The sequence below is a fragment of the Pelophylax lessonae genome (genome assembly GCF_965119305.1).
Source record: "Pelophylax lessonae genome assembly, chromosome: 11".
Taxonomy (NCBI): domain Eukaryota; kingdom Metazoa; phylum Chordata; class Amphibia; order Anura; family Ranidae; genus Pelophylax; species Pelophylax lessonae.
In genome coordinates this window covers 48,493,717-48,506,377 of record NC_138778.1, presented here as the reverse complement: position 1 = coordinate 48,506,377, position 12,661 = coordinate 48,493,717, and the positions used below count along the sequence as shown (strand labels likewise).

Below are 12,661 nucleotides of genomic sequence, written 5' to 3'. Positions count from 1 at the left end.
GCCATTTGAGGTTTTGGAAGCTCAGTTGGGAGCTGACATAAGCACACTGGCTACTGACAACTCTCACCAGAGACATGCCTAAAATGTAAATGTTTTTTTAGGCCCGTTTACACCACATGCAGTGCTTCTTTTTTTTTTTGCATTGAAAATGCATGGAAAGTAGGGTATATGGGTTCTGCTGGCATAGTTTACATCAGAGCAGTGTGTTCCAGTGCTTTTCAGTTCCAGGGGAAAAAAAAAAAATATATATATATATATTATACTGTATATATCATGGTAAGTGTAAAAAGAAAAAAAGCATCTGGAAAGACATCCATCATGGATCTTAAAGTTTTTGTGGTGTGAACGGGCACTAAGAAGCCTATAAATTGATGGTTTTGGTTTTATGCTTTTACAAATTCATTAGTTACAGCATGAGGTGTGTTTGTTTTTTTTTGTTTTTTTTATTGCGGTATTAAACGCAAACCAAAAATGTAATGTATTTTACCTTACCAATCATTAGATGAGGTGGCTGCATTGGTTTTCCTTTTTTTTTTGGTGTTATTCCCTCGGCTTTCACGTGATCTGGCTGGTAACACACCTCCTGTATTAGTGCCCCACTCTTGATGGAGGGGCACATTTAGACAGCAGCATTGTCATCTGGGTAGGGGGGCGGAGGGGAGTTAGATGTACTAGCAGATTTAAATACACTAGCTAATTGAAGCCAAACTCCAGCAGGCACTTGTAAACCGTTACAGCAAACTTTTTTTTTTTTTCTTTCCCCTTTTGGGATAAAGGTTTTTCATAAAACTGATCATTGTTACCACTCCTGTCAGTGTTGAATGGTTTCTCATTCATGTAACCGATACATCTGCAGGAGAGCTTGTTCTTTTGGAAAACAGACTTACCGGCCAGATCACTGGATGAAAATAGAAGAAAAAAAAAAATTAAAACAAATACAACCATTATATCTAAGAATTGGTTGTTCTAAAGGCAGACAGTTTTTACCCTAATGCCTTCAATGGTAAGGTAAAAAAAAATCCTTCTGGGGGCAATCAGCCTCCCCCCCCCCCCTATACTTACCTGAGCCCCATCCTGATCCAGCATTGTGCCTGAGTGAGAACTCTCATCTCCATCTCTATTAACACATTGACTGACTCACACAGCATGGGGAGGCATTGGCTCCTGCTGCTGGCAATCACAGCCAGTTAGCCAATAAGGCAAGAGTGGGGTCGAGGCCAAGTCACACTCCTTGTGAATAAACCATGTTGACTACTCTTGTAATGACTAGGTAAATGGACCTGGGAATTCAGAATCCCAGAGTTTAATGTGACATCAATATATGAAAACCTGGAGGGAGGATTTGGAGTTCCATCTACCAGCAGAAATATCTATTTCCTGTGGGCAAATAATCACATAAAGCCATATGATCTTGTGGTATTTCAGGAACCAGATTGTTCAGAAGTTTCCTGGGAGCTGCGCCAATCCTTAACAGTGGTGTTTGATATGTATACCAACGGACAGGGGAAAAGAGGTATGTTTTGAATATTGGTTGGTCCATATCTTGTTATATGAAAAGAAATGACTGACTCTTTTTGGTGGCTGCATTAGTTCTAGTCTTTCAGGCTTCTTTTCCTCTGGTGATCTGCCATTAGTGCGCTTCCTGTCCTAGAGTGTCAACACTCCCTGGACTGTACCTATGGAGGAGCATTCTTGTCACCCGAGGCTGCTGTCCTGGTTTAGACTATAAACCCCCCCCCCCCCTTTGCTTCCCTTTCCTCCTTATCATAATATATGGGGAGGTGTTCTGCAGTTCACAAAAGTTAGCTGGGCGAGCTGATTTCAGTTCAGTGCACACAAAGTTATGAGGTTACTGAGTTTCTGGCAGGGTCATTGGGTATTTTTCTTTACTTGTAGAAAATTGTTTTTTTACCTGAAAGAAGAAAGCATAGCTTGTGTGGATTATTCTAGAATCTGCATTTGTTTGCAGGGCATGCTGACTACACTCCTGATATATAGTTTAACCACTTAACCTCCGGAAGATTTAACCCCCCCCCCCCCCCCTTCGTGACCAGGCCATTTTTTGTGATCTGGCACTGCGTTACTTTAACTGGCAATTGCGTGGTCATGCAATGATGTACCCAAATTTTTTTTATTTTGTTTCTCCCACAAATAGCACTTTCTTTTGGTGGTACTTGATCACCTCTGCGTTATTTTTGCTTTTTTTTTTTTTTTTTTCCCCGCTGTAAGCAAAAAGACCGACAATTTTGAGAGCAAAAAAACATTTTTACTCTCTGCTATAAAATATATCCACTAAAATAAAAAAATGTCTTCATAAATACCCAATAAACTGGGATGTATTTATGGAATTTGTATTTATTTTTTTATACTAGTAATGGCAGCGATCACTGACTTATCACGGGACTGCGATATTGCAGTGGACAATCGGACACTTGCTGACACTTTGCTGGAATCAGTGACACTAATGCAATGATCCGTGCTAAAAATATGCACTGTCACTGTACTAATGACACTGGCTAGGAAGGGGTTAAATATTCAGCGCGATCAAAGGGTTAATGGTGTGCTTAGCCAGTGTTTTTGTGTACCATGTGTCAGCTGCTTTTACTAGGGGAATAAATATATTTTACTCCTTGCTTTGCAGGGACACAAAATCCATCCCTTCCAACCCCCCCCCCCCCCTTTACCCTATCAGAACAGAGATATTCCTTGTTAACATGGGCAGATCTGTTCTGTGTGTTGTGCTGGCGGACATCCAGCGCCCGGCACCCACAGATCCGCTTCTGCTGTGAATAATGACCGCAGAAGCAACCCGTCAGCAGCGCGTTCGCACCCCCTGTGGACAGACAGTGCAGAATCGCATATATACACATGATCCTGCACTAGAGAGTCGCCCTATAGCAGTAAATCTGCCATAGGGAGATCCAGAAGTGGTAAAAAAAAGTAGATTTACAGTATGGGACAGCAAGCATTTAAAACGTGACATTCTATTGCATCGGTGATAACAAACTGTAGTATCTTTTTCAATGAAATGCTATATAAACATGTAAAATCTGTTCTATAGTACTTCTTAGCTGTGCAGAAGTGCCAATCCCTTTTCCGTGTCATTTCTAATCTTTAGAGATAGAATGTCAGTGGTGCCTCCCATACAACTTCAGTGCTCCTCCTACTTTTACTATTTTTAATAGTGACGGTTCAAGTGTATCATTTTTGTCTTTTTAGACTGGTCGTTATTTAAGATGTTTGCTCGAACAGTAACAGAGCCATGTCCCCTTGCTACACAAAGCAAGATCTTTGTGGATTCATCTGGATTTGAAAAGGTAAAACACGCTACATTGACACTAAAATAGTGTTTTTTAAAGTGATTGTAAAATCTGGTTTCTTTTTTTTTTTTTTCTCCTAAAATAACAAACATGTTATATTTACCTCCTCTGTGTAGTTGTTTTTGCACAGGGCAGCCGGGATCCTCCTCTTCTTGGGTCCCTCTTCTGCTCTCCTGGTCCCTCCCTCCTGTCGAGTGCCCCCACAGCAAGCAGCCTGCTATGGGGGCACCCGAGATGAGTCCAAGCTCCCTGTACCCCTTTTCTGCTCCACCCCCTCTCTCTCCTGGCTAACTTGAGTTTGACAGCAGTGGAAACCAATGGCGCCACTGCTGTGTCTCAGCCAATCAGGAGGAGAGTCCTGGACAGTTCAGGTAAGTACTAGGGGGTGCTGGAGGGGGACTGCTGCACACAGATTTTTTTTTTTTTTATCTTCATGCATTAAGATAAAAAACCCTTTGACTTTACAACCACTTAAAAACTTGAAACTATTTTGCCCTCTTACTCAGCGAATCATTCCACCATTGACTTAGTTACATGTTAAAGTATAAAAAGAAAGTAAAAGTAAAAAAAATCCCAAATTGTGGGTTGCCCACATAAAAGTTAATAGAGGGAAATCTTCCAATGGGGCCACTAGTTCTTGCGACCTGGGGGCTCTAAGGAATTCCCTTAATTTTCAGGGATTTCCTCCTCCATTCCTGTTTGGCTATGGGACAGGAAGTGAAGAGAACTCTGCGCAATAGGACAGATGGCCAAAAAAAAAAAATAATCTCAGAGTTTATAATCCTCTTACTCTGTCCAAAATGGGGGGGGGGGTTTGCATATAGATCTACTGTAACCAGTTCCCACCTGGCCAATAGCAAATTGACGGCCGGGCGGTGGCTCTCCCATCCTGACTGGACGTCCTAAGATGTCCTGTCAGGAAGCGCCAATCACGTGGCCATGTCCACAGGATACAGCTGATGACTGATGAGAGTACTGGCTCACTGCCAGTACCATGTTACCCCCATGATGAATCACGGCAGGTCACATGACAGTTGTACCCAATGGTTGGCTTCTTTTCATACCATCCATTGTGTATATTGTTTTGCTAGCTGTGATTGGTCAATTTGATCACATGGTACAGACAGGGCTAATCACAGCCCATCTGTACCTTTTATGATTTAGTTATGACCAATCACAGCTAATCACAACCAAACACACTTTCAGTTTAATTTTAGTAAAATGCTTGCTTATAGAAATGTAATAACCTTCTATAAGCAAACATATCGTGTAAAAAGAAAAAAAAATCCGGATCACTTTTCCAGCATAGTAAAGGGTTACTGTGGTCGCAAATACCACTGCACATCAAACACCATGCCCACAGTGAAGCATGGTGGTGGCAGCATCATGCTTTGGGGCTGTTTTTCTTCAGCTGGAACAGGGGCCTTAGTCAAGGCAAAGGGAATTATGAACTGTTCCAAATACCAATCAATATTGGCACAAAACCTTCAGGCTTCTGCTAGAAAGCTGAACATGAAGAGGAACTGAGCATGAAAACAACCCAAAGCATACATCCAAATCAACAAAAGAATGGCTTCACCAGAAGAAGATGAAAGTTTTGGAATGGCCCAGCCAAAGCCCAGACCTGAATCTGATTGAAAATCTGTGGGGTGATCTGAGGGCTGTGCACAGGAGATGTCCTCACAATCTGACAGATTTGGAGTGTTTCTGCAAAGAAGAGTGGGCAAATATTGCCAATTCAAGATGTGCCATACTGATAGACTCATACCCAAAAAGATCGAGTACTGTAAAAAAAATCAAATGCTTCAACAAAGTATTAGTTTAAGGGTGTGCATACTCATGCAACCATAAATTATTTTATTTTTTTTTAGTTTTATTTTCCTCCACCTAAAAAATGTCAGTTTGTTCATCTGAGTTGTACAGTTTATAGGTCACATTTAAGGTGGAAAAAGTTCTGAAATGGTTTCTTTGTCTCATTTATTGTTTGTTTTTTTTTTTTTTTACATCACAGAAACCTGACCTTTTACCAGGGGTGTGTAGACTTTTTATATCCACTGTATAGTTGAGGTGCAGAGGCTTGTGTACAGTGTGCACCCAGGTTCAGGGGGCTGACCGGGCACAAAAAAGATGCTTTGCTGACCTAGTATGTGTTATCAGTTTTAGTTTTTGATATAAATAGTACAAAAAACATACCAGATATGTAAAATTGTCACAAAGCTTTCGGTTCCAGATGTTTTCTTTGATGCACAAATCTGCCGCTGTTCTGATAGGAGGGTCCTGGAGATATTATGATCAGTATATTAAGTTTGCAAATTGATTTAAAAAATGTGACTATTTCTTTAACTTTTGGGATTTCCTTCTTGTATGAGGCATGTGGATTATTGAATACTGTGTTTTTTTTTGTTTTTTTTAATATACTATAGGAGCCTGATCTGTTTGAGGTGACTCCTCCCTCATCTTTGGATATCCAGGTTCAGATCCACAGTGATCCAAGAGTGTACACGGTGTATGATCTTCTAGAACCCAGCTTCTTCAATACTTCCAGAAACCTTAATATAGCACTGAGGTGGAAGGGAGGCTCTGCTGACTCTGGTGAGTTCTGTTTTGGTGTACCTGGATCTTGACAGGGAAAATCAGTCTAAGGATACAGAAATATCAGGGATAGGGGGTGAACGTTCTCAGCAATACATAGACATCAGCAGTGACGCCATCAGACAATCTGTGGAACAGTAAAAACAGCATTTGACAGATGACATTATAGCAGGGTTGTATACAATATCAATGCTTTTTTTTTTCTCTGTTTATGAAGAGCCGTATTTATGAACGTACTGGAGAAAGCTGAAATAGGGAAGTAGAGGCTGAAGCTTCTAGATCCGGGGGAATTGTATTAAAATTCAAGGAGGTCTGGTCACTAAAATTTTCTTTCAGCCAAAGTCCGAGTCTCAAGTTTGTGCGATGACTCAAAGATTGTAGTCACCGTAGGTCTATCAAAAACTGAGAAATGTAAAATTTCAATAGCATTTCAACAAAGTTTGTCAAGTTTCAGTTTTGACATTCTTACATCAGCTGTCCCCATCAGAGTGCCCTCTTACATCAGGTGTCCCAGTAAGAGGGCCTCTTCCGTCAGGTGTCCCAGTAAGAGGGCCTCTTCCGTCAGGTGTCTGCATCTGAGTCCCCCCTTAAGTCAGGTGTCTCCCATCAGTGTGCACCCTTACATAAGTTGTCCCCATCAGAGTGCCCCAATACATAATGTTCCACCATCAGAGTGACCCCTTAAATAGGGTGTCCTCATCGAAGTGCCCCTTTCCATCATATGTGTCAGAGTGCACCCCATAAATTCACCCCAAGTGCACAGCATACCTGCATATGTCCAGTACCTGGGCGGGAGAAGGGAGGAGCTGCTGGCAGAAGGAACGAGCTGCAGGGGGCGTTAGCTGGGCTGAGAAACTTGCTACAGGGGATGGGACGCACATGTGACGTCACTGGTTGCTGGGGGACTGGTGGTCCCAGCAACTGAACTGATGATTGCTGAGCAGCAGGGTTCAGGTGCTGCATAATGGCAAACTGACAGTCCAGACACAAGCATCACACGGTCCACGCTGGACGGCGCTCTGCCATTTAATACAGGCTGTTATAGACGGGTATTTACGGTATCTCACAAAAGTGAGTACACCCCTCACATTTTTGTAAATATTTTGTTATATCGTTTTATGTGACAACACTGAAAAAATGTTACAATGTAAAGTAGTGAGTGTACAGCTTGTTTAACAGTGTAAATTTGCTGTCCCCTCAGAATAACTCAACACACAGCCATTAATGTCTAAACGGCTGGCAACAAAAGTGAGTACACCCCTACGTTAAAATGTCCAACTTGGGCCCAATTATTAATTTTTCACTCCCCAAGTGCCATGTGACTTGTTAGTGTTACAAGGTCTCAGGTGTAAATGGGGGGAGCAGGTGTGTTTAACTTGGTGTTATCGCTCTCACTCTCATACTGGTCACTGGAAGTTCAACATGGCACCTCATGGCAAAGAACTCTGAGGATAAAAAAAAAAAAGAATTGTTGCTCTACATAAAGATGGCCTAGGCTATAAGAAGATTGCCAAACCCTGAAACTGAGCTGCAGCATGGTGGCCTAGACCATACAGCAGTTTAATAGGACAGGTTCCACTCAGGACAGGCCTCGCCATGGTCGACCAAAGAAGTTGAGTGCACATGCTCAGTGTCATATCCAGAGGTTGTGTTTGCGAAATAGATGTATGAGTGCTGCCAGCATTGTTGCAGAGGTTGAAGGGGTGGGGGGTCAGCCTGTCAGTGCTCAGACCATACGCTGCACACTGCATCAAATTGGTCTGCATGGCTGTCGTTCCCAGAAGGAAGCCTCTTCTAAAGATGGTGCACAACAAAGCCTGCAAACAGTTTGCTGAAGACAAGCCGGCTAAGGACCTGGATTACTGGAACCATGTCCTGTGGTCTGATGAGACCAAGATAAACTTATTTGGTTCAGATTGTATCAAGTGTGTGTGGTGGCTACCAGGTGAGGAATACAAAGACAAGTGTGTCTTGCCTGCAGTCGAGCATGGTGATGGGAGTGTCATGGTCTGGGGCTGCATGAGTATTGCCGGCACAGGGGAGCTACAGTTCATTGAGGGAACCATGAATGCCAACATGTACTGTGACATACTGAAGCAAAGCATGATCCCCTCCCTTTGGAGACTGGGCCGCAGGGCAGTATTCCAACATAACAACCCCAAACACACCTCCAAGATGACCACTGCCTTGCTTAAGAAGCTGAGGGTAAAGGTGATTGACTGGCCAAGCATGTCTACAGATGGAAACCCTATTGTGCAGCTGTGGGGAATCCTCAAACAGAAGATGGAGTAGCGCAAGGTCTCTAACATCCACCAGCTCCGTGATGTCATCATGGAGGAGTGGAAGAGGACTCCAGTGGCAAACTGTGAAGCTCTGGGGAACTCCATGACCAAGAGGGTTAGGCTCCATGTACACCGGACGCTGGAAATGGGCGTTTAGCAGCAGTTGGGCGTTTTTTTCAGAAGTCCCTGAACCCATCTACATTTTATCTTATCTGTCCATGTACACCAGGTCGTTTACAGTCATTTGCAGGCAGTTGCGTTCAGGGACTGTTTTTAGAACGCAATTATTTGCGTTCGAACGTGTGTTTCCCGGCGTCTGAACGTGATGACCCGTGTTTAGCGTTCGCGTTTTTCCATTTTAAAGGGGAATAATTTTTTTGACACCTAGGAACGCTTCTAAACGCAAACGCCGCTAAACGCGGGTACAAACGTGACCGAACGGACGTTTCAAACGTCCTAAAAATTCCAGCATTCAAAGGGACTTTTAACAACGTCCCGTGTACATGGAGCCTAAAGGCAGTGTTGGAAAATAATGGCGGCCACACAAAATATTGAGACGTTTTGCCCAATTTTTTTACATTTTAACTTGGGGGTGTACTCACTTTTGTTGCCAGCGGTTTAGATATTAATCGCTGTGTGTTGAGTTATTTTGAGGGGACAGCAAATTTACACTGTTATACAAGCTGTACACTCACTACTTTACGTTGTAGCAAAGTGTCATTTCTTCAGTGTTGTCACATGAAAAGATGTAATAAAATATTTACAAAAAATGTGAGGGGTGTACTCACTTTTGTGAGATACTGTATATTGTTGGCTATTTTTTTTTTTCTTTATCTAGACATAAAAAAAAAAAAGGCAAAAAACATTTAACAGGGTTAGGGTAGAGTAGGATAAGAGAAATGTCCCAGCTTTTAATTTTGCTAAGAAGGGGGAGGTGGTATTTTAATAATTTTATAGGCCAGAAAACCATAAATATGGTCATCTTGGTCCTCAGTGCCCCACCCTCCAAGATGTTGTAGTTAAGCCACTAAAAAATAAATTTTGTCGTTGAGTACCACTAAACCTTCTGCATCTTTCTGGAGTTGACAAGTAAAAAGTTTAATCCAAAGGGTCTTTTCACACGGGCTTTCCGCCCGGCCGATTCAGTTTTGCTCAGCGGGGATCGATCTGCCGGTCCCCACTGAGCAGGTGGATGACAGGTCCGTCTCCGCTTACTTGCAGAGACAGACCTGTCAGATCCCCGCTCTCCACTATGGGAGATTGGATAAAAACAGACCGCCCGTCCGTTTTTTATCCGATCCTCCAGACGGATTGAAAATAGGGTTTCCATCCGTCTGGATTCCACGGACAGGATCGGATAGCAGCAGGTGTCAGTGGACATGTCACCGCTGACATCCGCTGCTCCATTGGGGTGCACGGAGCATCCGATCAGGTCCGCCTGAAAAAAACTGACAGGCGGATCTGATCAGAAAGCCTGTGTGAAAGGGGCCTTAGTTGTCTTTCATGCCATATAAATTCTAGAGACTTTAAATCTACAAGTTAATACCATTTCTGAGATGGCCATATAGGAGAACTGTGCAGAAAATGTAGAGGAGTTGAGGGGCCCATATGGTCCTGAGCAAACAGCTGATGGGGGGGGGGGGGGGGGGTGGCCTGCACTAGGATTTTTATTTTTTTTTTAATCTTTGAAGCAGGAGTGAACAATTTATGATCCAAGTAGTCTTGAATAGAAGGAGTAACTCTCTCCACCCTAGGTAAATGAAGGAATTCACTTATAAAGCACAGTCTGGAAGAGGTTTCAGTAGACAGTCGAGGGGAAGCAAAACTGATTTCCATAAACAAATATTTTTAAAGTGTGTATGTACAGTGCTCCGAATAAATGAGTACACCCCTTTTGAAAAGTAAGATTTGAATCAATATTTCAATGAACACAAGAACAATTTCCAAAATTTTGACAAAACTGAGTTTTATAGAACATTTGTTTTGGCTCCATTACATGAAAGTAAGGTTAATAAAAAAAATAAAACTAGACATAAAAAATCTTCTAAATTGGTTAATGCAAAAATTAATACATCCCACAACAAAAACTACTCCATCTAGTATTTTTTGTGACCTCTATGATTTGTAAGGACAGCACCCCAAGTCTTCTAGGCATGGAATGATCAAGTTGGCGACATATTGCAACATCTTTTTTCTGTTCTTCAAGAACGACCTTTTTTAGAGCTTGGATGCTGGATGGAGAGCAATGCTCAACTTTTCTCTTCAGAATTCCCCATAGGCGTTCGATTGGGTTCAGATCAGGAGACCTACTTGACTTTCACCCTGTTCTTCTTACAAAATGCAACAGTGGCCTTTAGATGTGTTTTGGTTCGTTGTCATGTTGGAAAAGTTCACGACGACCAAAGGGTACAGAGTGATGGTGGCATCTTCTCTTTCAATATAGAGCAGTACATCTATAAATTCATGATACCACCAATGAAATGTCGCTCCCCGACACCAGCAGCACTCATGCAGCCCCACAGAAGGACACTGCCACTACCATGTTTCACTGCAGGCACCATGCTTTTTACTTTGTACTCCTCACCTTTGCAACGCCATACAGTTTTTAAACCATCAGTTTCAAAAACATTTATCTTGGTCTCAACGCCAGAGTACAGAGTCCTAGTTCTATTCTTCTTTTTCAACATGGGCCCTGCCAAATTCTAGGTGGGCTTTTTTGTGCATGGGCTTTAGGAGAGGCTTCCCTAGTAGATGACACCCATGCATGCCATTCTTCTGCAGTCCATGCCGTATTGCGTCATGGGAAGCAATCACCCCTAGTTTGGCTTTTTACTTCTCTAGCGAACTGCAGTGGACTTGCATGGTGTTTTTTCTTCAACCCTTCTCATCAGAAGACGCTCCTGTCGAGGTGTTGACTTCTCTGTGAGATGGTTGCAGTTCCATCTTTGTTACATTTTTGTACCACTTTTGCTACAATATTCTCTTAAGTAAAGCTTTGCTGATCTTTTTGTAGCCTTCACTTTTCTTGTGTAAAGAAATTTTCTTTTTCAGGCCTTGTGACATTTATCTTCCGTGTGGTGCCATTGCTGACCGCATGAAATGGGAAGGAGTTTTCTTTGTTAGGGAACGCCCTTTTATAACCAACTGTCTGCTGGACACCTGTTAATGAATAATTACACTTACCTGTAGTTTAATTCTTGTTAATTAAGATTTTGTGAAAAAAATTTTAGCTTTGCTCCTAATGCCTCGTACACACGCATCGATTATTGGCCGGGAATTTTCGGCCAACGTCCGATCGGCCGATTTTCGGCTTGTTAGTATGATGCTTTCGACAACCGACTTCGGCTTTTCGGCCGAAACAAATCTGGTGTGCAGGCTATAAAATTTTTGTTGGCCAACAACACAACGACCGACTTTCCGTCAGTCAGTACTGATTTCGGCAGACAAAAATCTGATCAGCAAGTCTGGGCATGCTCCGAGAAGAAAAAACACAAAGAAAAAAAGCCAACACCTGACAATCACTTCTGAAGTAGATTTTTGTTGGCCGAGAAAATTTGTTTTCAGTCTAAGCACATTCCAACCAACAAAACACAACTTGGACAAAAGTCGGACGATTGGTCGGCCGATAATCGTTGCGTGTGTACGAGGCTTTAGACTTTCATTGGGGTGTATTCATTTTTGCAACATGGTCTTGAATTAATTTGTAAGGAAAAATACTTTTTTGTGTGTGTAAATTTAACAAATCTTGGTTGAAATCAATGCCCTGCTTTTGTGGGAGTATTTTGTAGTATAGTGTCCCATAGAAAATGATTCTGGAAATAAAGTAAAGGTTTTCTGACTAAGCTTTTAGGTGTACTTATTTATGCTGAGCACTGTAAGAAATTTAAAGAAACACTGAAAACACATCAGATCTCAATGGGGGAAAAATATAATACTGGATATCTGTACGGATATGGACTGGGTAATGTTAGGATCGAAAGGATGCCACTTTGTTTGATGGAAATTAAAATGATCAACCTACAGAGGGCTGAATTCAAAGATCCCCAAAAATAAAAGTGAAAAAATGATGCAGCAGGCTAGTCTATTTTGATAAATTTCATTGCAGCAACTCAAAATGGTTCTTTAGTAGTTTGTATGGCCCCCATGTGCTTGTATGTATGCCTGACGACAACGTCGGGGCATACACCTAATGAGACGAAGGATGGTGTCCTGGAGTATTTCCTCCCAGATCTGGACCATTGCATCACTGAGCTCCTGAATAGACTAAGGCGCAACCTGGCGACGTCCGATGGACCGAAACATAATGTCCCAGAGTTGTTCTATTGGATTTAGGTCAGGCGAGCATTGGGGCCATTCAATGGTATCAATTCCTTCATCCTCCAGGAACTTGTTGCATACTCTCGCCACTTGAGGCTGGGCATTGTCTTGCACGAGAAGGAACCCAGGACCCACTGCATCAGCATAGGG

At 42.4% G+C, this 12,661-nt stretch overlaps 1 protein-coding gene across 1 annotated transcript in view; it reads left to right on the top strand.

The window, feature by feature from the left end:
- Window positions 1–12,661, top strand: part of PIGT (phosphatidylinositol glycan anchor biosynthesis class T) — a gene marked incomplete at its 3' end in the record, with an annotated part of 38,724 nt that overhangs the window by 17,918 nt on the left and 8,145 nt on the right. The window contains exons 6-8 of the mRNA XM_082272327.1: window positions 1,426–1,513; window positions 3,220–3,317; window positions 5,744–5,912. Of these exons, the coding sequence (XP_082128453.1) occupies window positions 1,426–1,513; window positions 3,220–3,317; window positions 5,744–5,912 (355 nt within the window). The remainder of the gene's footprint in view (window positions 1–1,425; window positions 1,514–3,219; window positions 3,318–5,743; window positions 5,913–12,661) is intronic.